At 41.7% G+C, this 23,551-nt stretch overlaps 1 protein-coding gene and 1 pseudogene across 1 annotated transcript in view; one reads left to right on the top strand and one right to left on the bottom strand.

Annotated features, from left to right (window-relative positions):
• LOC116589409 overlaps window positions 1-23,551 on the top strand; it is a 245,749-nt pseudogene that overhangs the window by 178,974 nt on the left and 43,224 nt on the right.
• LOC116588967 (butyrophilin subfamily 1 member A1-like) overlaps window positions 1-23,551 on the bottom strand; it is a 35,807-nt gene that overhangs the window by 10,623 nt on the left and 1,633 nt on the right. Inside the window, exons 2-6 of the mRNA XM_032340748.1 lie at window positions 22,678-22,772; window positions 12,378-12,725; window positions 8,902-9,183; window positions 8,587-8,787; window positions 8,179-8,252 (exon numbers count right to left, since the gene is read on the bottom strand). Coding sequence (XP_032196639.1) covers window positions 8,179-8,252; window positions 8,587-8,787; window positions 8,902-9,183; window positions 12,378-12,725; window positions 22,678-22,762 — 990 coding nt within the window. The 5' untranslated portion in view covers window positions 22,763-22,772. The remainder of the gene's footprint in view (window positions 1-8,178; window positions 8,253-8,586; window positions 8,788-8,901; window positions 9,184-12,377; window positions 12,726-22,677; window positions 22,773-23,551) is intronic.

Here is a 23,551-nt window from a genome sequence, read left to right on the forward strand (position 1 = left end):
CTACAGCTTCCCCTGAAAGAGGTGCATGCAAGCCGGGCACTCTAAGACCCAGAAAGACCAGGTACTTCCAACCCGGGCCAGCGGAAAAATTTCAGTGTGCGATCACTGCTTGGAACCTCTCTGGCGGTCTGGAGCTGCCCAGACAGCCGCCTCTGCCATGGTTTAGGATACAAGCAAAAAATCCTGCATCCCCAGGGACCGCGACTGGGAACCTGAACTGCCAGCAGCAAAGGGGGGATGTATTTGGACTTTGCAGCCCGACTGAGGCTTCTCTCTGAGAGGGAAGTCAGGGTGTAGTTTGCTTTCCTCTAAACCTACAAAAACCATCAAAAGCGGTCAAGGTGAGAGAAAAAAGAAATGTGAAGAAACATAAAAACCGCCAGAGAAAAAAAGCCTGAAAAAAAGCAGTTTGCTCAGCAGTTTGCCCTTGAGGGGGGCGGGGGACTTATCTCAGGGAACATCATTGACTGAAAACCAACATGACAGGCCACTCTCCCAGAAAACCAACCAAGAAAGGAAAAAAAAAAAAAAAGACTACAAGAGATTAACCACCACTATTTCATAGGACAACGTTTATTTTTAACTCATTCCCAGTATTCTGGTTTATTTTCTTATATAGATAATTTTTTAACTTATTTACCATCACAGTGAGATGTCCAGTACATCAAATTCCATAATAACTTCTAACCTGAACGTTTTGATACATACACCTGTGTTTTACTTTTGGATTTCTATTTTTTGATTTTTTTTTTAATTTTAGTTTAGTTTAGTCTAGTTTATTCCTTTTTATTTTTATTTTCTAATATTCATATAGAGTTAAACTTCAAAGTAATCCCCTTTCCCCAATCAATACTATCTCTATAGGTAAACAAATTTTTAATCCCCCTTTATCTTAGGAAAGTTGAGTCATTTAACAAAGATATCAAGATACATCCAGGAAGAATCAAAACAACCTTCCTCACCCACACTGAGAATTTATAACCACTCTCCCATCTTTTTCTTCCACCACTGTTTCTGTGTTTTTGTGTTTCTCCTGATAGTATATAAATCTTACACTTAGAGATCTTTTTGACGAGGTTCTTCCTTTATTTGCATATATATTTTTTTTTCTTTTGCCATATACTTTTATCAGTCTTTGCATTGTCTGTTTTCATTTGTATACTTTCTAAATCTTACCTTGGGGACGATTTGGGCTGAACCTTCTTTTTCATCTTCCCTTTCTTTCCTATCTCTCTCTTTCTCTTTTTTTTTCTTTTTTTTTTTCTTTTTGCTTTTCTTTTTCTTTTCTTTTGTCTCTCGTATGGGTGGGGAATCCTGGTTACTCTGAAGTGTTCCAGGGTGCACCTTGGCTGCACCATGGTCGATACATCCAGCTACATCTGTTCAGTCATCTCTCACCAAAATGACTAGGAGGAGAAATGCCCAACAGAAGAAAAATACAGAGGATGGACCTTTTGGAACAGAGCTAATAGCTATCAACATACACAATATGTCGGAAAGAGAATTCAGGCTAACAATTATCCAGGCAATAGCTAGGTTGGAGAAAGCCATGGATGACCAAACAGAATTGATTAGGGCTGAGCTAAAAGTGACAAGAGATGATGTTCACAAAGTTAGAACAGAGTTAAAAGCTACCAGGGCTGAGGTTCACAATGCTCTCAATGAGTTCCAATCTAATCTAAATTCTCTCAAAGCTAGGGTAACTGAGACAGAAGATAGAATTAGTGATCTGGAGGACAAACAGATAGAGAGAAAGGATCAGGAGGAAGCCTGCAAGAAACAGCTTAGAAACCACGAAAACAGAATCAGGGAGATAAATGATGCCATGAAACGTTCCAACATTAGAATTATTGGAATCCCTGAAGGGGAGGAGAAAGAAAGAAGTCTAGAAGATATAGTGGAATAAGTTCTTCATGAAAATGTTCCCAATCTCGCAAATGGAACCAGCATTCATGCACTAGAGGATGAAACGTCTCCACCCAAGATTATACATTGCAAAAAAAATCAAGGCACCTGATAGTCAAATTGAGGAATCATAATTGTAGGTATAATCTCTTGAAAGCCGATAGGACAAAGAGGCTCCTTACTTACAGAGGAAAGCCCATCAGAATAACTTTCTCAGACCTGTCCACAGAGACCTGGCAGGCAAAAAGGGCTGGCAAGATATATTCAGGACATTAAATGAGAAGAACATGCAGCCAAGAATACTTTATCCAGCAAGATTGACATTCAAAATGGATGGAGAGATAAAGAGTTTCCAAGACCGGTAAGGCTTAAAAGACTATGCAACCACAAAGCCAACACAGCAGGAAATATTGAAAGGGGGTTCTATAAAACAGCAAAAATCCTAAAAATAACATTGGACAGAAATAAAGAGACAATCTACAGAAAGAAAGACTTCAAAGGTAACACGATGTCAATGAAAACATATCTATCAATAATAACTCTCAATGTGAATGGCCTAAATGCGCCCATAAAACTGCACGGGGTTGCAGATTGGATAAAACGACAGGACCCATCCATATGTTGAATACAAGAGACCCATTTTGACCCTAAAGATACACCCAGACTGAAAGTGAAGGGATGGAGAAGCATCTTTCATGCCAATGGGCCTCAAAAGAAGGCTGGGGTAGCGATTCTCATATCAGATAAATTATATTTTAAACTAAACACTGTAGTCAGAGATACAGAAGGATACTACATTACTCTTAAAGGGACAATCCACCAAGATGATCTAACAATTGTAAACATCTAAGCCCCCAATATGGGAGCAGCCAATTACATAAGAAAACTGTAAATCAAGATAAAGAGTCATAGTGATATGAATACATTAATACTAGGAGATCTTAACACGCCTCTCTCAGTAATAGATCATCGAAGCAGAAAATAAAGAAAGAAACAAGGGCATTGAATGATACATTGGACCAGAGGGACCTCATAGATATAAACAGAACATTCCACCCTAAAACAACAGAATACTCATTCTTCTCAAGTGCACATGGAACCTTCTCAAGAATACACCACATACTGGGTCACAAATCAGGACTCAACCGATACGAAAAAACTGAGATTATTCCCTGCATATTCTCAGATCACAAGGCTTTGAAACTGGAGCTCAATCACAAGGAAAAGTTCTGAGGAAACTCAAACACCTGGAAGCTAAAGACCACCTTGCTTAAGAGTGCTTGGATCAACCAGGAGATCAAAGAAGAACTGAAACAATTCATGGAAACCAATGAGAATGAAGACACATTGGTCCAAAACCTATGGGATAGAGCAAAGGGAGTCTTAAGGGGGAAATACATAGCCATCCAAGCCTCCCTCAAAAAAATTAAAAAATCAAGAACACAGCACCTCTCTTTACACCTAAAAGAACTGGATAATCAACAACAAATCAAACCAACTCCACACATAAGAAGGGAAATCATCAAGATTAGAGCTGAGATCAATGAGATAGAAACCAGAGATATAGTAGAATGAATCAATGAAACTAGAAACTGGTTTTTTGAAAGAATCAATAAGATCAATAAACCATTGGCCACACCAATCCAAAAGAAGACAGAAAAAGCCCAAATTCATAAAATTATGAATGAAAAGGGAGAGATCACAACAAACACCAAGGAAGTAGAAACAATCATCAGAAGTCATTATCAACAGTTATATGCCAATAAGCTTAGCAACCTAGATGAAATGGATGCATTCCTGGAAAACTATGAACTCCCAAAATTAAAACAGGAAGAAATGGACAACCTGAATAGACCAATATCTAGTAATGAGATTGAAGCGGTGATCAAAAACCTCCCAAAAAACAAGAGCCCAGGACCTGACGGATTCCCTGGGTAATTCTACCAAACTTTCAAAGAAGAAATAACACCTATTCTCTTGAAGCTGTTTCAAAAAAATTGAGGAAAACTTCCAGGCTCTTTCTATGAAGCCAGCATTACCCTGATCCCCAAAACAGGCAAAGACCCTACCAAAAAGGAGAATTTCAGACCAATATCACTGATGAATTTGGATGCTAAGATTCTCAACAAGATCCTAGCAAATAGGATCCAACAGCACATTAAAAAGATTATCCACCATGATCAGGTGGAATCCAACGCTGAGATACAAGGATGGTTCAACATTCGCAAATCAATCAATGCGATACAACAAATTAATATGAGAAGAGAGAAGAACCACATGGTCCTCTCAATCGATGCAGACAAAGCATTTGACAAAATCCAGCATCCATTCCTGATTAAAATGCTTCAAAGTATAGGGATAGAGGGAACACTCCTGAACTTCATCAAATCTATCTATGAAAGACCCACAGCAAATATCATCCTCAATGGGAAAAAGCTTGCAGCCTTCCTGTTGAGATCAGGAACAAGACAAGGATGCCCACTCTCACCACTCTAGTTCAACATAGTATTAGAAGACCTAGCAACAGCCATCAGACAACAAAGAGAAATAAAAGGTATCCAAATTGGCAATGAAGAAGTCAAACTCTCTCTCTTTGGAGATGACATGATTCTTTATATGGAAAACCCAAAAGACTCCACCCCCAAACTACTAGAACTCATACAGGAACGATCCTTACCATAAAAGAAAAAAGGGGGAGATGTCAGAGGCAGGCCCCTGTCCAGGGCGGCCTCCGCCATTAAAAGATGGCGCCTGGCTAGTTGCCAGGTTAGGATTGCCTCGTGAGACTAAGAAGAACGCCCAAAGAGGAAGTAAACAGCATTGGTTGCTAGCGAAGTTGTTTGTTTAGGTGCACAGCCTGATTCGCTCCCTCCTGTACCCTGCTCGCTGATTGGTCATGTAAACGTATATAAGTGTGTAGACTTGTGGAAATAAGGGGAGAGAAAATACATCTGAACTGGGGCTTCATAGTCAATGTACAGAAATCAGTGGCTTTCTTATACACTAACAATGAAGATACAGAAAGGGAAATTACAGAATCGATTCCATTTACTATAGCACCAAGAACCATAAGATACCGGGGAATAAACCTAACCAAAGAGGTAAAGGACTGTATTCAAGGAACTACAGAACACTCATGAAAGAAACTGAAGAAGACACAAAAAGATGGAAGACAATTCCATGCTCTTGGATTGAAAGAATAAACATTGTTAAAATGTCTATACTGCCTAGAGCAATCTATACTTTTAATGCTATTCCGATCAAAATTCCACGGGTATTCTTCAAAGAGCTGGAGCAAATAATCCAGAAATTTGTATGGAATCAGAAAAGACCCTGAATCGCTAAGGAAATGTTGAAAAAACAAAAATAAAACGGGGGCATCACGTTACCTGATTTCAAGCTTTACTACAAAGCTGTGATCACCAAGACAGCATGGTACTGGCATAAAAACAGACACATAGACCAGTGGAACAGAGAGGAGAGCCCAGATATAGACCCTCAACTCTATGGTCAAATAATCTTCGACAAAGCAGGAAAAAATATCCAGTGGAAAAAAGACAGTCTCTTCTATAAATGGTACTGGGAAAACTGGACAGCTATATGTAGAAGAATGAAACTCGACCATTCTCCTACACCATACACAAAGATAAACTCGAAGTGGATAAAAGACCTCAACGTGAGATAGAAATCCATCAGAATCCTAGAGGAGAACATAGGCAGTAACCTCTTCGATACCGGCCACAGCAACTTCTTTCAAGATATGTCTCCAAAGGCAAAGGAAACAAAAGCGAAAATGAACTTTTGGGACTTCATCAAGATCAAAAGCTTCTGCACAGCAAAATAAACAGTCAACAAAACAAAGAGGCAACCCACGGAATGGGAGAAGATATTTGCAAATGACAGTACAGACAAAAGGTTGATATCCAGGATCTATAAAGAACTCCTCATACTCAACACACACAAAAAAGACAATCATATCAAAAAATGGGCAGAAGATATGAACAGACACTTCTCCAATGAAGACATACAAATGGCTATCAGCACATGAAAAAATGTTTATCATCACTAGCCCTCAGGGAGATTCAAATTAAAACCACATTCAGATATCACCTTACACAAGTTAGATTGGCCAAAATTAGCAAGACAGGAAATAACATGTGTTGGAGAAGATGTGGAGAAAGGGGAACCATCTTACACTGTTGGTGGGAATGCAAGTTGGTGCAGCCTCTTTGGAAAACAGTGTGGAGATTCCTCAAGAAATTAAAAATAGAACTTCCCTATGACCCTGCCATTGCACTCCTGGTATTTACCCCAAAGATACAGATGTAGTGAAAAGAAGGGCCATCTGTACCCCAATGTTTATAACCGCAATGCCACGGTCACCAAACTGTGAAAAGAACCAAGATGACCTTTAACGGACAAATGGATAAGGAAGATGTGGTCCATATACACTATGGAGTATTATGCCTCCATCAGAAAGGATGAATACCCAACTTTTGTAGCAACATGGACGGGACTGGAAGAGATTATGCTGAGTGAAATAAGTCAAGCAGAGAGAGTCAACTATCATATGGTTTCACTTATTTATGGAACATAACAAATAGCATGGAGGACATGGGGAATTAGAGAGGAGAAGGGATTTGGGGGAAATTGGAAGGTGAGTTGAACCATGAGAGACTATGGACTCTGAAAAACAATCTCAGGGGTTTGAAGGGGTGGGGGATCGGAGGTCGGGGTACTAGGTGATGGGTATTATAGAGGGCACGGATTGCATGGATCCCTGGGTGTGGTGCAAAAATAATGAATACTGTTATGCTGAAAATAAATAAAAAATAAATTTTAAAAAAAAGTATCCCTAAGATGAAAAAACTCTTAAGTTATTCATTCAATTTTATGCCCACAAGCATTGCAAGGCCAGTTACCTATATGCATTTGATTTTCTGAACAATAGAAGAGACACAACTTCTGTGGAAACACTGAACCTGTAAGAGTCAGGTAGATCTCCTGGGGCCAGTTGAGAAGAATTTTAATCTTTAAAGAAATTTCATGTTTAAAAAAATTGGTAACAGTGTGAGAGGTACTCAGCATAAATACAGTCAACATCTAATCTAAACATCTAAATCTGTTTCTTCCTTTCTTAAGGGGTGCAGGGGTATTCAGCAATAAGTCAAAATGTGCATTTCAATAAATTTTCAATAAAATATATTATTTCTTCAAAGGACAATACACTATGTCCAACCATTCTTGATTACCAAAAGAAAATGCATAATACTAACTAATTTCATCCACAGAATTTTTCTGAAATGAATACCAATATCAATTGCATCCTCAAATAAAGAAATTTTCAGGGCGCCTGGGTGGCTCAGTGGGTTAAGCCGCTGCCTTCGGCTCAGGTCATGATCTCAGGGTCCTGGGATCGAGTCCCGCATCGGGCTCTCTGCTCAGCAGGGAGCCTGCTTCCTCCTCTCTCTCTCTCTCTGCCTGCTTCTCTGCCTACTTGTGATGTCTCTCTGTCAAATAAATAAAATAAAAAAAAAAATCTTTAAAGAAATTTTCAATTAAAAAAAAAGTCAAAATTTTTATTCCATCTGCTTTCAATTTAATTTAAAGGTCAAAAAGCATACAATGTAAGAAAAATGTTTTATGGAATAAAGTATACATTATTCCAGGAATGTAAGAAGTTATTATTACATCAAATGATTTCCAGAAAAGAGAGATATGGGAAATAACACAAAAGGGGAGATGAAATATGGACCAGGAGGTTATGTGAGTTCCAGGGTAAAAGTGGCCAAACGTTCTCAGAAAACTCATCACTGGACCACTGACAACTTATCCCATGACACTCCCACCAAAGCTCTTCCCAGTCCTCTACTCAACACTTTGTGATCAGTACCTCCAGGAACTGCAGAGAAAAGACTCTCCCACGATGGTGTTATGTGGAGAGATCACACGCCTAAATTTAATGGCCACATATATTTATATAGTTTCACTAAAATATTCCAGAGTATTCAGGATAATTGAGAACTAGTTGCATTGAAGGCTGAAAAGCTACAAAGGAGCACAACAGACTCCAGTGACCACCATCATTCTAGGTTTCAAAGCACCAAGTGCAAAACAATAGCCCAGATGGGGAAAGCCCATGGAGCAAGTTCTGCCTCCCGCCAGTTTCCACTTCTGCACCAGGGATGGGTCCTCACGTCTCTGCAAGAAACTGAGAAGGGACACTATGGCTTAGGGGGCAAGAGACCCAAAGATATCCAGACAGTCACTCACCGGCCAGGTAAACAGATTTCCTCCAGTCTGAAAGGCAACACAGGAAACAGGTGAGCTGAGAACCAGAATGTCTCCTAGAAATGTGACACAGAAACTTCTGGGAAAAGGAAACAACATACCGAGACTGGCCTGGAGTTCATCTGAAAAAAAAAAAAAAAAAAAAAATTGAAAAATACACATAAAATCCCATCACTAAGAGCAGCAAACACTGCACCTGGAAAACCCACAAGAGCATCTATATGTCTATATGTCTCCATGAAGATCTAACTCCAGACCCCTTGAGCCTCCACAGCCCCACCTGTCCTCTCTGGTCCTCCTCAGCCCCCTGCTCCTGGCCAAGGGCCCTACTGTCCACTTCTCCTCTGCACCAGCTTCCTCATTGTCTGCCTTGGCCCTGTCCTGCCTTACCTCTAGCCTTCAGTGCCTCCTCCTTTATCCGCTGGTCCTCCTCCTTTTCTCTGTGCAGTTTCTCCAATTCCTGCATCGCCTGGTGCTTTGCAGTATGTTCTCTCATGATGTAGAAGACAGCCCCAAGGAGTAGGAGCATCAGCACAGTCAGGATCACCATGAAAGTCAGCTTCCAGGGAGAACTCAGAGGGAAGAAGGGTTCTGTGCCCAGCCAGACACCCCATCAGGGCACTGCTCAGGACGGCCCAACCCAGCACACACAGGTACCCCCAACCAGATAATCCCACCCTTCTAGGAGTGAGAAGTAGTACTGACCTGGGATGAAAATGGCCATTGCCTTCTCCTGGCCCAGGATGGGGTTGAGGACTGAGCAGGTCACATTCCCTGAAGAGCTGTCCCTCACCACAAGAGTGGTCTCTATGGTGAACAGCCCTTCATCATCTTGGGCTTGGGTCTCAGAGAACGTCAGGAACTTCTCTCCACTGAGAGCTCTCCACTGCACTTGGGGCTTTGGGAACCACCCTGAGGCCATGCACACAACTCGGACCCCATCCTCCTCTGGCCCTGTGATGTGTACTTGAGGGGCAGAGCCCACACCTGAAGAGAGAAGCTGGAGAGCACAGGGAGGCCACCCAGAGCCCAGGGATTCCAGCAGAACCTTCCTATGCACAACTCCATGCACAGCACTGCATTTTGGGGGCTCTTTAGGGGGAGTGGTCCCTACAAGGATTAATGTAAGGGGGTCTGCCATGGAGAACAGAAGGAAGGAACATGGGGACCTGTGGCAGGCCCAGAGAACAGGCTCTTCTCCCCAACCATGAGGGTGGGAATTCCATCACCCAGAGGGATAGGAGGAATTTGGTTCCAGGATCCATCCTTCTCTGCTCTTCTCAACTCACACATTCTGCAGGGCATCTGTGGGCACACCCACTGCCACTCGGTCATCATTTCCATCACCCTACATACCTCCTGAGCTTGCTCCCTAATATCCACATCTCTGGTTTAGCTGTGCTAGGATTCCTCACAGATGCTTCAGACTCAAATCCTGAACTAATTCATTTTGGCCCCATCTGTGATAGGATAATGTTGAAAATACCCGCAATCTTTCATTCTTCTTTACATCCAGCCAGCCCTCTGCCACCTACTGTTAATGCCTTCACACTCTGCTTCTGGGCTCCATCCTGTGACTTAACTCAGCCACTGAGAGTTCAAGGAATGTGACTCTAGCAGAGGTTGGAAAATGCTTGTGCCATTGCCCTGTCCTCTGCCACAGGACAGACATCTTCAGGCTTGCGCAGCCTTTCCAGCTGAAGGGTTCCCAGATCAACCAATAGCCAGCTGGACAACACCAGCTGAGCAAACCCAGCCAAGGTTTACTGTCAGGACAAAATATATTAAAAGTAAGAAGCTTATTGTCCCTGTTGAAAATAGGGAAAGAGAGCCCCATCCCATCCTTTTCTTGTAGCATTTACTTGAGGTCTTTTGGGTGTTTTCTCTCCTCTTTTAAATGTATATAAGTACTTAAAAAAAAAAATAGGCCTTTTGCCAGCTCTGTGATCCAAGAATGTGTTTCTCAATGACCTGGGAGCCCTCACTTTGAACTGTTCACACCAAGGAAGACAGCAGCCCTCTCTCCCCCTTCTCTGCCAGGGTAGGAGCCTAACCTCTGTGGGCACCACAATTCACATGTAAAATCACTACCTGTCATCATGATGGGAGAACTGTAAAAAAAAAAAAAAATACACTACTGTAACTTTTATTTGTCTGGGAAACTCTTCATCTCTCCTATTCTGAATGATTCCCTTGCTGATTTCTTGGAGCTATATATATATATATACACATATATATGTATATATGTACATGTATATAAATATACATATATATATAAATATACATGTACATATATACATATATACATATATATGTGTATATATATGTGTGTATATATTTATACACACACACACACACACATATATATATATATATATATATATATTTTTTTTTTTTTTTTCCTAGCACATTGAATATATCACACCACTCCATTCTGGCCTGCAGAGTTTCTATTGAAATTTCCACTGATTATATATGAAAATGTTGAATCACTATATTGCACACCTGAAATGAATATAACACTCTATGTTAATGACAATAGAATTATTTTCTTTTTATTTTTAAGGTAGGAGAATTTGGTTTTCCCCAGAATAAAGCCAATTAGCTAACTTATATGCTCACCCAATTTCCAAGCAAATATAAGGTGCCCATCTAGGACAAAAAGTTCTGGCAAGTCCACCTACATGAGGGCTCATAACTGTTGATCCTGAGAACATGTATGGGATGAGTTCTGTCTGCATATGGAAGAGATGAGATTTCTTCTGTCCTTGCATTTCTTGATAGAATCTCTGTGATTCATAGCACATTGTAGTTAATGCTAATTTAATAATAAAAAGAAGCTTTCTTCCTGCTGTCTTAGGGACAAGATTTTGAGTTGGAAGATTATAGTTTTAATTATATTTCCCATACAAGACCAAAGATTTATGAGTAAGACATGTTAACATTAGCCAAACACAGCCCAGATGAAATGAACTCCCTGAATGCTAGATTAAATACATGCATGTTGTTATAAACCACTGAGATTTCTATGTCTGTGTTATACAGCATTATAGCAGCAATCTACAGCTTACACATAAAATCAATATTTCTACCACTAAACAATCAATTAAAAAATCAAAAAAACACCTGTGAGTACCTGAAGTCCCTTCTCTCCATGCCTCCAAACTGTCCTTCTCCCCAAATCTCCTCACTCAGCTGGGTCTACTTTCCAAAATTCTCTGATGCTGGAGTGCTCCCTTCCCACTACACTGCCCCTACATGAATGCAGGAGGCCATCCTCTCCACCCCATTACTACATTCAGGCCTCCAGTCTTGCTCACCATCCATACACCATCCATTATAGCTGCCAAAGCAAATCTGCCCTCACACACCTCGCTCCACTACTCTGTTGAACATTCCCTCAGCCCTGCATCTAAACGGCATAAGAGCACATGAAGCCTTTGATGGTCTGGTATTACCAGCCCCACTACCCCACAAACAAAACTCCTATCCACTTCCTTCCCATTCACACCATTTGCACCCTTCAGGGAGTACACACTCCATTCCAACAACAGTTGGGTTGACTGCTCAGACCCACAATCACCATGCTGTGTATGCCCCCACAGATCCATCAACCAGAAGGCCATTTCAGAACACTGTCCGCTTCACTCAAATATCTGCTTAAGTGTGCATTACTCATGGGCTTCTCCTGATAAATCCCGTCTCTGTGCACCTGGACAAGGAACACCTCTCTATTCTGGATAGTCACTTCTCACCACCTTCCTATTCACCTCCACACCAATCATGTGGCCTCTCTCTCTGCCCAGACTCACCAGCCACACTCCTCCCTCAGGTATCTCATGTGCATTGTTCTTCTGCTTGGAACTCTCACACCTAAAATATTTATTTGGCTAAATCTCTACTCACCATCATCTAACATTGTCTATAACCTATCTATTTGGCTATTTATTGTCTGTACAATATAAACTCTACAGGGCAGGGAACTTTATTTTTTACACTGAGATATCCAGGTGCAGAGAACAATAGCTATCACATACCAGGAGTTCTATATATTTAAACCGAATAAATAAAGAGTGAAAGACCCATTTTTCCCTCTTTATAAATTGAGGGCTATTAACTTAGACCCTGAGGTGGCTCCAAATTCCAATACTGCAGGTCTCTAAATATCGATCAGCACCCACCTGCCACCTTCAGTTCCAAACCGGCCTCTTCATAGAAGATTCCCATTCGGAAGAAGCAGGTATACAGCCCATTGTCGAAAGCCTGGACATTGTGGATGCGCACAGCAGCCTCCCCCTGGGTGAGGAAATCCTTCACCAGTGAGGTTCGCCCTCTGTACTGAGCCAACTGCTCTTCTGTCTGCTCCTGCTGGTTTTGATAGATGAACACTGCTTCTGAGAACTTGGAGCGGAACCACCGCAGCTCCATATTCTCCACATCCATGGCCGGGGACACATGACATGGCAGCATGATGTCCGCACCTAACACTGCCACAATGGGTTCGGAGGGGCCAATCACCATAAACTGCTCTGTGGACACAGACACAGGAGTGAGAAAGCTGGAGAGATGCAGGACAGGGAAGGAAACACGCTGTCAGGAAGGAGGCCCTGACTTAGGGATTCAGCTGTGACAACTCCTAATGGGACAATTTTATCCTACAACTTTGAAACACACAAATGGTGTCAAAGAGACTCCTCAGAGCCTGTGCTCCTGACTCCAGGCCCTTCCATGAAGGACTCTCTAACTTTGTAGGTCCAACCTTCCACAGGCATCACAATCACCAGGAAGCCCTCTGAAACACAGACTACTGGGCTCTACCCCAAGGCCTCCTGGTTCAGTTGGTCTGGAGTGAGTCCAAGAATATGCATTTCTAAGGAGGTGGTAAGAAGCTTATACTGATGTTCCAAGGACCACACTCTGAGAACCACAGCTCTAAACTGCCTCCTCTAAGGACAAGACTGAAAACTCACCAAAGAGCTCTACTGTGGCCTAGTGGTAACATCCTATTCATCGCATCACACCTGGAACTTCTCCACACCCACACCTAAAGTTATTGTTTTTGCCCACGTCTTTTTCTTCTACTGAATTATATGTGTGCTAGAAACTAGACCTCACAGTTACTTCCGTTGAAACCTGCCTTCATTCCACTGCTCACAGGATGCAAATCACGACCTGTGCTCAAAGAAGGTTCATCCCATTGCCCCCAGCACCTTGCAGGCCTTGGTCTTCTGAGACCTGGTAGATATATCACAGCAAGACACTTCTGCAGGACAAACCCCACCTGACAACCAAACACTGACTTCTCAGCTCCTGTGCTACTCAAATTTGGCTGAGTCACTATCTGTCTCACCTGGGGGATGACAATTACTAGTCTCAGTGTGACATCCTCCATCCAGTCAATGTCTGTGAACCTATAAACCTATAAGCAAAACCATGTCCCTTCTCTACCAAAGCCCTTCAATGATTCCACAGTTGCCCAAGTGATCCCAAGCCCATTAAGGAAGACCCTCCCTGCTTCCTTTGCTGTACAGAAGCTTTTGATCTTGATGAAGCTTTTGATCTTGATCCTCAACTCCTGCTTCTCTCCCCATCATTCACTCTTCTCTGGCCCACACTCACCTCCTCTGGTCCTTGAACACCCAGGTACACCAACAGCTTTGTCTCGCTGTTCCTCACTGTGGAGAATCTCTTCCCATGGGATCCAGACAGGCTCCTCCCCTCCTCCTCCATGTCTTTGTTGCCATTTCACAGCATACAGTGACCACCTTATGGGGCACTGCTGCCGGCTGCTTGCTATCCTGCAGCCCTGACTATCCCAGCTGCTCTATATCTTTGTCCCATGCTCTCCACTTCTCTAACAGACATAGACTGTATGTGATTGTGGTATTTCAAACTCGCTGTCCCTACCAGAATATAAGCCCTGTAAAGTTAGAGACTGTCTGCTTTGTGCACAGAGTAGCACCTAACATGTACTCAGTACTCTACAAATATTTGTGAAATACAAGTACCAGTAAAGCCAGGAAACAAAAAGCCAATAAAACCAGGAAACAAAAATAGAGAATTATTTTCATACTTTTCACAGTGAAATTCACATTTTTTACTTTATAAGACATAAACTCATTACAGAACTATCATACTCCCCTGCCAGTACTTTGCAGTTTTGGGATTCTTCTCTTAATGTCTTTTTTTTTTTAATTTTTAAAATTTATTTATTTATTTTTATTTGCTTGTTTGTTTTTATTTCTTTTCAGCATAACATTATTCATTGTTTTTGCACCACACCCAGTGATCCATGTAATACATGCTCTCCCCAATACACACCACCTGGTTCCCCCTACCTCCCACCCCCAAATCCCTTCAAAACCCCCAGATTGTTTTTCAGGGTCTATAGTCTCTCATGGTTCACCTCCCCTTCCAATTTCTCTCAACTCCGTCTCTTGTCCATCTCCCCATGACCTCCATGTTATTTGTTATGCTCCACAAATAAGTGAAACCATATGATAATTGACTCTCTCTGCTTGACTTATTTCACTCAGCATAATCTCTTCCAGCCCAACCATGTTGCTACAAAAGTTGGGTATTCATCTTTTCTGATAGAGGCATAATACTCCATAGTGTATATCGACCACATCTTCCTTACCCATTCGTCCGTTGAAGGGCATCTTGGTTCTTTCCACAGTTTGGCAACCATGGCCATTGCTGCTATAAACATTGGGGTACAGATGGCCCTTCTTTTCACTACCTCTGTATCTTTGGGGTAAATAACAGTAGTGCAATTGGCGGGTCATAGGGAAGCTCTATTTTAAATTTCTTGAGGAATCTCCACACTGTTCTCCAAAGTGGCTGCACCGACTTGCATTCCCACCAATAGTGTCAGAGGGTTCCCCTTTCTCCACATCCTCTCCAACACATGTTGTTTCCTGTCTTGCTAATTTTGGCCATTCTAACTGGTGTAAGGTGGTATCTCAATGTGGTTTTAATTTGAATCTCCCTGATGGCTAGTGATGATAAACATTTTTTCATGTCTGATAGCCATTTGTATGTCTTCAGTGGAGAAGTGTCTGTTCATATCTTCTGCCCATATTTTGATTGTCTGCTTTGTGTGTGTTGAGTTTGAGGAGTTCTTTATAGATCCTGGACATCAGCCTTTTGTCTGTATTGTCATTTGCAAATATTTTCTCCCATTCCGTGGGTTGCCTCTTTGTTTCCTTGACTGTTTCCTTTGCTGTACAGAAGCTTCTGATCTTGATGAAGTCCCAAAAGTTCATTTTCACTTTGGTTTCCTTTGCCTTTGGAGACATATCTTGAAAGAAGTTGCTGTGGCTGATATCAAAGAGGTTGCTGCCTATGTTCTCCTCTAGGATTCTGATGGATTCCTGTCTCTCATTGGGGTCTTTTATCCATTTTGAGTTTATCTTTGTGTACGGTGTAAGAAAATGGTCAATGGTCGAGTTTCATTCTTCTACATATAGCTGTCCAGTTTTCCCAGCACCATTTATTGAAGAGACTGTCTTTTTTTCCACTGTATCATTTTTCATGCTTTGTTGAAGATTACTTGACCATAGAGTTGAGAGTCCATATCTGCTCTCTACTCTGTTCCACTGGTCTATGTGTCTGTTTTTATGCCAGTACCATGCTGTCTTGATGATCACAGCTTTGCAGTAAAGCTTGAAATTAGGTAACATGATGCCGCCAGTTTTATTTTTTGTTTTTCAACATTTCCTTAGCAATTTGGGGTCTCTTCTGATTCCATACAAATTTTTGGATTATTTGCTCCAGCTCTTTGAAGAATACCCATGGAATTTTGATTCAAATGGCATTAAAAGTATAGATTGCTCTAGGCAGTATAAACATCTTAACAATGTTTATTCTTCCAATCCAAGAGCATGGAATGGTTATCCATCTTTTTGTGTCTTCTTCAATTTCTTTCATGAGTTTTCTGTAGTTTCTCGAGTACTGATCCTTTACCTCTTTGGTAAGCTTTATTCCCAGGTATCTTATGGTCTTGGTGCTATAGTAAATGGAATCGATACTCTCATTTCCCTTTCTGTCTTTTCATTGTTAGTGTATAAGAAAGCCACTGATTTCTGTACATTGACTTTGTATCCTGCCAGGTTACTGAATTGCTGTATGAGTTTTAGTAGTTTGGGGGTGGAGTCTTTTGGGTTTTCCATATAAAGAATCACGTCATCTGCAAAGAGTGAGAGTTTGACTTCTTCATTACCAATTTGGATACCTTTTATTTCCCTTTGTTGTCTGATTGCTGTTGCTAGGACTTCTAATACTATGTTGAACAAGAGTGGTGAGAGTGGGCATCCTTGTCGTGTTCCTGATCTCAATGGGAAGGCTGCAAGCTTTTTCCCATTGAGGATGATATTTGCTTGGGTCTTTCATAGATAGATTTGATGAGATTCAGGAATGTTCCCTCTATCCCTATACTTTGAAGCCTTTTAATCAGGAATGGACGCTGGATTTTGTCAAATGCTTTGCATCGATTGAGAGGACCATGTGGTTCTTCTCTCTTCTCTTATTGATTTGTTCTATCACATTGATTGATTTGTGAATGAACCATCACTGTAGCCCAGGGAGGGATGAATCTCATCTGGTCATGGTGAATAATATTTTTAATGTGCTGTTGGATCCTGTTTGCTAGGATCTTGTTGAGAATCTTAGCATCCATATTCATCAGTGATATTGGTCTGAAATTCTCCTTTTTGGTAGGGTCTTTGCCTGGTTTGGGGATCAGGGTAATGTTGGCTTCATAGAAAAAGTCTGGAAGTTTTCCTTCTGCTTCAGTTTTTTGAAACAGCTTCAGGAGAATAGGTGTTATTTCTTCTTTGAAAGTTTGGTAGAATTCCCCAGGGAATCCGTCAGGTCCTGGGCTCTTGTTTTGGGGGAGGTTTTTGACCAATACTTCAATGTCGTTACTAGATATCGGTCTATTCTGGTTGTTAATTTCTTCCTGGTTCCATTTTGGGAGTTTATAGTATGCCAGGAATGCATCCATTTCATCTAGGTTGCTAAGCTTATTGGCATATAACTGTTGATAATAACTTCTGATGATTATTTCTACTTCCTTGGTGTTCGTTGTGATCTCTCCCTTTTCATTCATAATTTTATGAATTTGGGCTTTCTCTCTTTTCTTTTGGATTAGTGTGGTCATGGTTTATCAATCTTATTGATTCTTTCAAAAAACCAGCTTCTAGTTCCATTGATACATTCTATTGTATCTACCAGAGGTTTCTACCTCATTGATCTCAGCTCTAATCTTGATGATTTCCCTTATTATATGTGGAGTTGGTTTGATTTGTTGTTGATTCTCCAGTTCTTTAAGGTGTAGAGACAGCTGCTATGTTCTGGATTTTTCAATTTTTTTGAGGGTGTTTGGATGGCGATGTATTTCCCCCTTAGGACCACCTTTGCTGTATCCCATACGTTTTGGACCAAAGTGTCTTCATTCTCATTGGTTTCCATGAATTGTTTCAGTTCTTCTTTGATCTCCTGGTTGATCCAAGCATTCTTAAGCAAGGTGGTCTTTAGCTTCCAGGTGTTTGAGTTCCTTCTGAACTTTTTCTTGTGATTGAGCTCCAGTTTCAAAGCATTGTGATCTGAGAATGTGCAGGGACTCATCTCAGTCTTTTGGTATCGGTTGAGTCCTGATTTGTGACCCAGTATGTGGTCGATACTTGAGAAGGTTCCATGTGCACTTGAGAAGAATGAGTATTCTGTTGTTTTAGGGTGGAATGTTCTGTATATATCTATGAGGTCCATGTGGTCCAATGTGTCATTCAATGCTCTTGTTTCTTTACTGATTTTCTGCTTCAGTGATCTATTACTCAGAGAGACATGTTAAGATCTCCTACTATTAATGTATTCATATCAATATGACTCTTTATCTTGATTAACAGTTTTTTTAAATGTAATTGGCTCCTCCCATATTGGGTGCATAGATATTTACAATTGTTAGATCATCTTGGTGGATAGTCCCTTTAAGAATGATGTAGTGTCCTTTTGTTTCTCTGACTACAGTCTTTAGTTTAAAATCTAATTTGTCTGATATGAGGATCACTACCCCAGCCTTCTTCTGAGGCCCATTGGCATGAAAGATGCTTCTCCATCCCTTCACTTTCAGTCTGAGTGTATCTTTAAGTTCAAAATGGGTCTCTTGTATTCAACTAATGGATGGGTCCTGTCGTTTTTTCCAGTCTGCAACCTGCAATTTTATGGGTGCATTTTGGCCATTCACATTGAGAGTGATTATTGATAGATACATTTTAGAGAATTTAATTTAGATTGGAACTCATTGAGTGAACCTCATCCCTGCTTCCTTTCAGTTCTGTCCTAACATTGTGAACATCACCCCTCTTGGCTCAGTTCTACCCTAATTAATTCCATTTGGTAGTCCATGGCTTTCTCCACCTAGCTATTTTTGGATAATTGTTAGCCTGAATTCTCTTTCTGACAATTGTCTATGTTGATAGCCATTAGCTCTGTTGCAGAAGGCCCATCATCTGTATTTTTCTTCTGTTGGGCATTCCTCCTCCTAGTCATTTTGGTGATAGATAACTGAACAGATGCAGCTGTATGTATCGACCATGGTGTAGTCAAGGTGAACCCTGGAATGCTTCTGAGCAATCAGGCGTCCCCACCCAAATGGGAGAAAAATGAAAATAAAAAGAAGGAAAAGAGAGAGGTAGAGAGAGAGAGGAAAAAAAGAGAAGGTAAAAGAGGAGGCTCAGCCCAAATGGGCCCCAAGGTAAGATTTATAAAGTACAAACAAAAACAGACAAAGAAAAAGACTGATAAAAGTATATGACAAGAGAGAGAAAAAAATATATATATAAATATAATATATTATATTTATATATTTTATATTTATATATTTATATATATTTTTTTCTCTCTCTTGTCATATACTTTCATCAGTCTTTTTCTTTGTCTGTTTTTGTTTGTCATATATATATATATATATATATATATATATATATATATATATATTTATGCAAAAAAAGGAAGAACCTCGTGAAAAAGAACCCCAAGTATAAGATTTATATACTATCAGGACAAACAAAATTACACAGAAACACTGGTGGAAGAAGAAGATGGGAGAGTAGATATAAATTCTCAGTGTGGGCCAATACGGTTATTTTGATTCTTCCTGAATGCATCCTGATATCTTTGTTAAAGGACTCAACATTCCTATGATAAAGGGGAATTTAAAACTACCTATAGGGATAGCATTGATTGGGGAAAGGGCATTATCTTGAAGTTTAACTCTATATAAATATAAGAAAAGAAAAATAAAAAAAGAATAAACTAGACTCAACTAAACTAAAATTTTAAAAAAAAAAAGAAAAAAGAAAAACACGGAGGTGTATGTCCAAAAAGTTCAGGTTAACAATTTGTTAAAATGTCTATACTGCCTAGGGCAATATATACTTTTAATGCCATTTAGATCAAAATTCCACTGGTAGTCTTCAAAGAGCTGGAGCAAATAATCCAAAAATTTGTATGGAATCAGAAGATACCCAGAATTGCTAAGGAAATGTTGAAAAACAAAAATAAAACTGGGGGCATCACGTTACCTGATTTCAAGCTTTATTACAAAGCTGTGATCACCAAGACAGTATGGTACTGGCATAAAAACAGACACATAGACCAGTGGAATAGAGTAGAGAGCCCAGATATGGAACCTCAGCTCTATGGTCAAATAATCTTCGACAAAACAGGAAAAAATATACAGTGGAAAAAAGACAGTCTCTTCAATAAATGGTACTGGGAAAACTGGGCAGCTATATGTAGAAGAATGACCATTCTCTTACACCATACACAAAGATAAACTCAAAATGGATAAAAGACCTCAACGTGAGACAGGAATCCATCAGAATCCAAAGGAGAACATAGGCAGTAACCTCTTCGATATCAGCCACAACAACTTCTTTCAAGATATGTCTCCAAAGGCAAAGGAAACAAAAGTGAAAATGAACTTTTGGGACTTCATCAAGATCAGAAGCTTCTGTACAGCAAAGGAAACAGTCAAGAAAACAAAGAGGCAACCCACGGAATGGGAGAAAATATTTGCAAATGACAGTACAGACAAAAGGCTGATGTTTAGGACCTATAAAGAACTCCTCAAACTCAACACACACAAAACAGACAATCATATCAAAAAATGGGCAGAAGATATGAACAGACACTTCTCCAATGAAGACATACAAATGGCTATCAGACACATGAAAAAATGCTCATCATCACTAGCCATCAGGGAGATTCAAATTAAAACCACATTAAGATACCACCTTACACCAGTTCAAATGGCCAAAATTAGCAAGACAGGAAACAACATGTGTTGGAGAGGATGTGGAGAAAGGGGAACCCTCTGACACTGTTGGTGGGAATGCAAGTCGGTGCAGCCACTTTGGAGAACAGTCTGGAGATTCCTCAAGAAATTAAAAATAGAACTTTCCTATGACCCTGCCATTGCGCTACTGGTATTTACACCAAAGATACAGAGGTAGTGAAAAGAAGGGCCATCTGTACCCCAATGTTTATAGCAGCAATGGCCATGGTCGCCAAACTGTGGAAAGAACCAAGATGCTCTTCAATGGACGAATGGATAAGGAAGATTTGGTCCACATACCCTATGGATTATTATACCTCCATCAGAAAGGATGAATACCCAACTTTTGTAGCAACATGGATGGGACTGGAAGAGATTATGCTGAGTGAAATAAGTCAAGCAGAGAGAGTCAATTATCATATGGTTTCACTTATTTGTGGAGCATAACAAATAACATGGAGAACAAGGGGAGATGGAGAGGAGAAGGGAGTTGGGGGAAATTGGAAGGGGAGGTCCACCATGAGAGACTATGGATTCTCAAAAACAACCTGAGGGTTCTGATGGGGCAGGGCATGGGAGATTGGAGGAACCAGGTGGTGGGTATTAGGGAGGGCACGGATTGCATGAATCACTGGGTGTGGTGAAAAAACAATGAATACTGTTACGCTGAAAAGAAATTTTAAAAAATTTAAAAAGAAAGAAAGAAAAAGCAGAAAGAAGGAAAAAAGTTCAGGTTAGAAGTTTATTATGGAATTTGATGTACTGGACATATCACTGTGATAGTAAATAGGTTAAAAAACTATCTATAAAACAAATAAACAAGAATAGTGTAAACAAGTTGAAAATAAAAATTGTATTATGAAGTAGTGGTGGTTGTTCTCTTGTCATCCTTTTTTTTTTTTTTCTTTCCTAGTTGGTTTTCTGGGGGGAAGGGCCTGCCAAGTGGGTTTTCAGTCACTGATGTTGCCTGAGTTAAGTCTTCCCGCCCCCATCAAGTGGGTGGGCTCTGAGGAAATCGGTTTTTCAGGCTTTTGTTCTCTGGAGGTTTTTAAGTTTGTTCTTTTGTTCTCTCACCTTGATAGCTTTTGATGTTTTTTGGATGTTTAGAGGAAAGCAAACTGCACTGGGACCTCCCTCGCAGAGAGAAGCCTCAGTCTGTTCCCCTCTGGGTCTCCAGAGCACTTAAGTTTCCCCTGGGCTGCTGGCAGAGCAGGTTCTGAGTCCCAGTCCCTGGAGATGCAGGATCTCCTGCTTGTACCAAAAACCACAGCAGGGAAGGCTGTCTGGGCAGCTCCAGACCACCAGCGAGGTTCCAAGCAGCCATCGCACACTGAGATTTTCCTGCTGGCCCAGGCTGGGAGTGCCTGGTCTCCGGGTCTGAGAGCGCTGTGCTTGGGCGCACCTCTCTCAGGGGAGGGTGTGGGGCGCACACCTCTCAGGCTCTGATGGCAACGCACCAAGTTTTGCTGCCTGGCAAGCCTCCCAGCCCCTCACGGGAGCCAGACCCCACCTGTTCCTCCGTGTGCTGGTGGCTCAGGGACCAAGACCTGGTTTCTCCGCTGCACTCTCTCTGGCTTAGCGCCAGGGGTGGCTGTCCTTGGTCCAGGGACTTAAGCCCCTGTCCCTAACTGCTCTGATTCCCACAATTTCCCTCTGTGGTCCTTTGCACTTTTTGAGTGCTTTCAAGCAGACTCCAAGTTAATGCTGGTCCCAGATGCAGGGCACTCTTGTATTGGGGTAGTACTTTCCAATCGGTCACCTCTGATGGCTCCGTCCCCCTTTTGTTTATCTTCCAATATCAATCCGAAGTTCCCACTTCGCTTTACCTTCCCACCGGCATATTCTGCCCCCGTAGAGATCCAGACATTTACAATTCTGATCTCAGGCTAATTTCATGGGTGATCGGAGTTCTTTGGTAGGTAATCAGCTCACTTTAGGGTACAGCGCCTCCTCCTACTTCCCTGCCATCTTGTCTCCCCCCTCTATCTGTTTAATTTCCAATAGCAGTTGGGGATCTCCATAATCTGTCTAGAGCCAGGGACTCCACCAATAACCATGTGTCCTGATGGAGACACCAGCAGAGCTCCAGGAACTCTCACCCACCCCGGGGAGACACAGAGAGGGGGAGGGGACACACTCACCTGCAGAGCCCTCAGTAGGCAGCTGCAAGAGGAGAAGCAGGGAGGGGAGATGGGAGATCAAAGAGCCCCTGCAGCAATCCTCCATTTCCTCAGAGCTGGGGAGACACAGGGCAGGAGGCAGGTCAACACCTCCAGAGAGGAGGCAGAGCTATCCCACAGTTCTGGGCCTCAGAGCAGACAGCAGGGCTCAGGGCTGGCAACTGTCCCCAGCAGGAGCACCTTTCCTCCTGCTCAGTATGCTAATGAGGTGGGGGCTCCACAACTTTGATGACAGGAAAGCCCGCCCAGGCCTTTGGAAACTTTCCCAGCCTGCTCCACCCACAGGACCAGAACCTTTCCACCTCAGCACAGAGGCCTCCTTCATGTCTGCATGAGTCACAGGACACAGGACACGACAGATGTCCAGGGACACAAGGTGTAGACTCAGGGCCTGCATGAGGACACACCAGCTCCTATGTGCTGTTCTTCTGCTGCCCCCTAATTATGACCCCTAATTATGACCATGAGAAGCATGACAGACTGCGTCCTCCTCAAGGACACTGTGGCTCCCACCACATGCACTTTGTTCTGAGTACAGACCAACACCTTTTGAAGGAGCAGGAGGCTGGCTGAGGACAAAGCAAAAGCTGGCGCCTTGCACCACCCCCCCTTCACCCGCTCCCCTCCATATGTGTAGCATTCCTCAGGCACCCCTGACTGCCATAAAACGATAAATAGTTAACTTGCAGAGATCACAGTCCTGCAAGGTAGGAGTCTCCCTTGGTTTGCAAATGTCCTTGAGATTTACAACAAAGAAGTTACCTTATCAATAGCCCTAATGTCACCCTCCCCTCCATGAAAAACCGAAGGAGGCGGAGGTAGAAGGAAAAGTAAA

This window comes from Mustela erminea, chromosome 4 (genome assembly GCF_009829155.1).
Source record: "Mustela erminea isolate mMusErm1 chromosome 4, mMusErm1.Pri, whole genome shotgun sequence".
In the NCBI taxonomy this organism is placed as follows: Eukaryota; Metazoa; Chordata; class Mammalia; order Carnivora; family Mustelidae; genus Mustela; species Mustela erminea.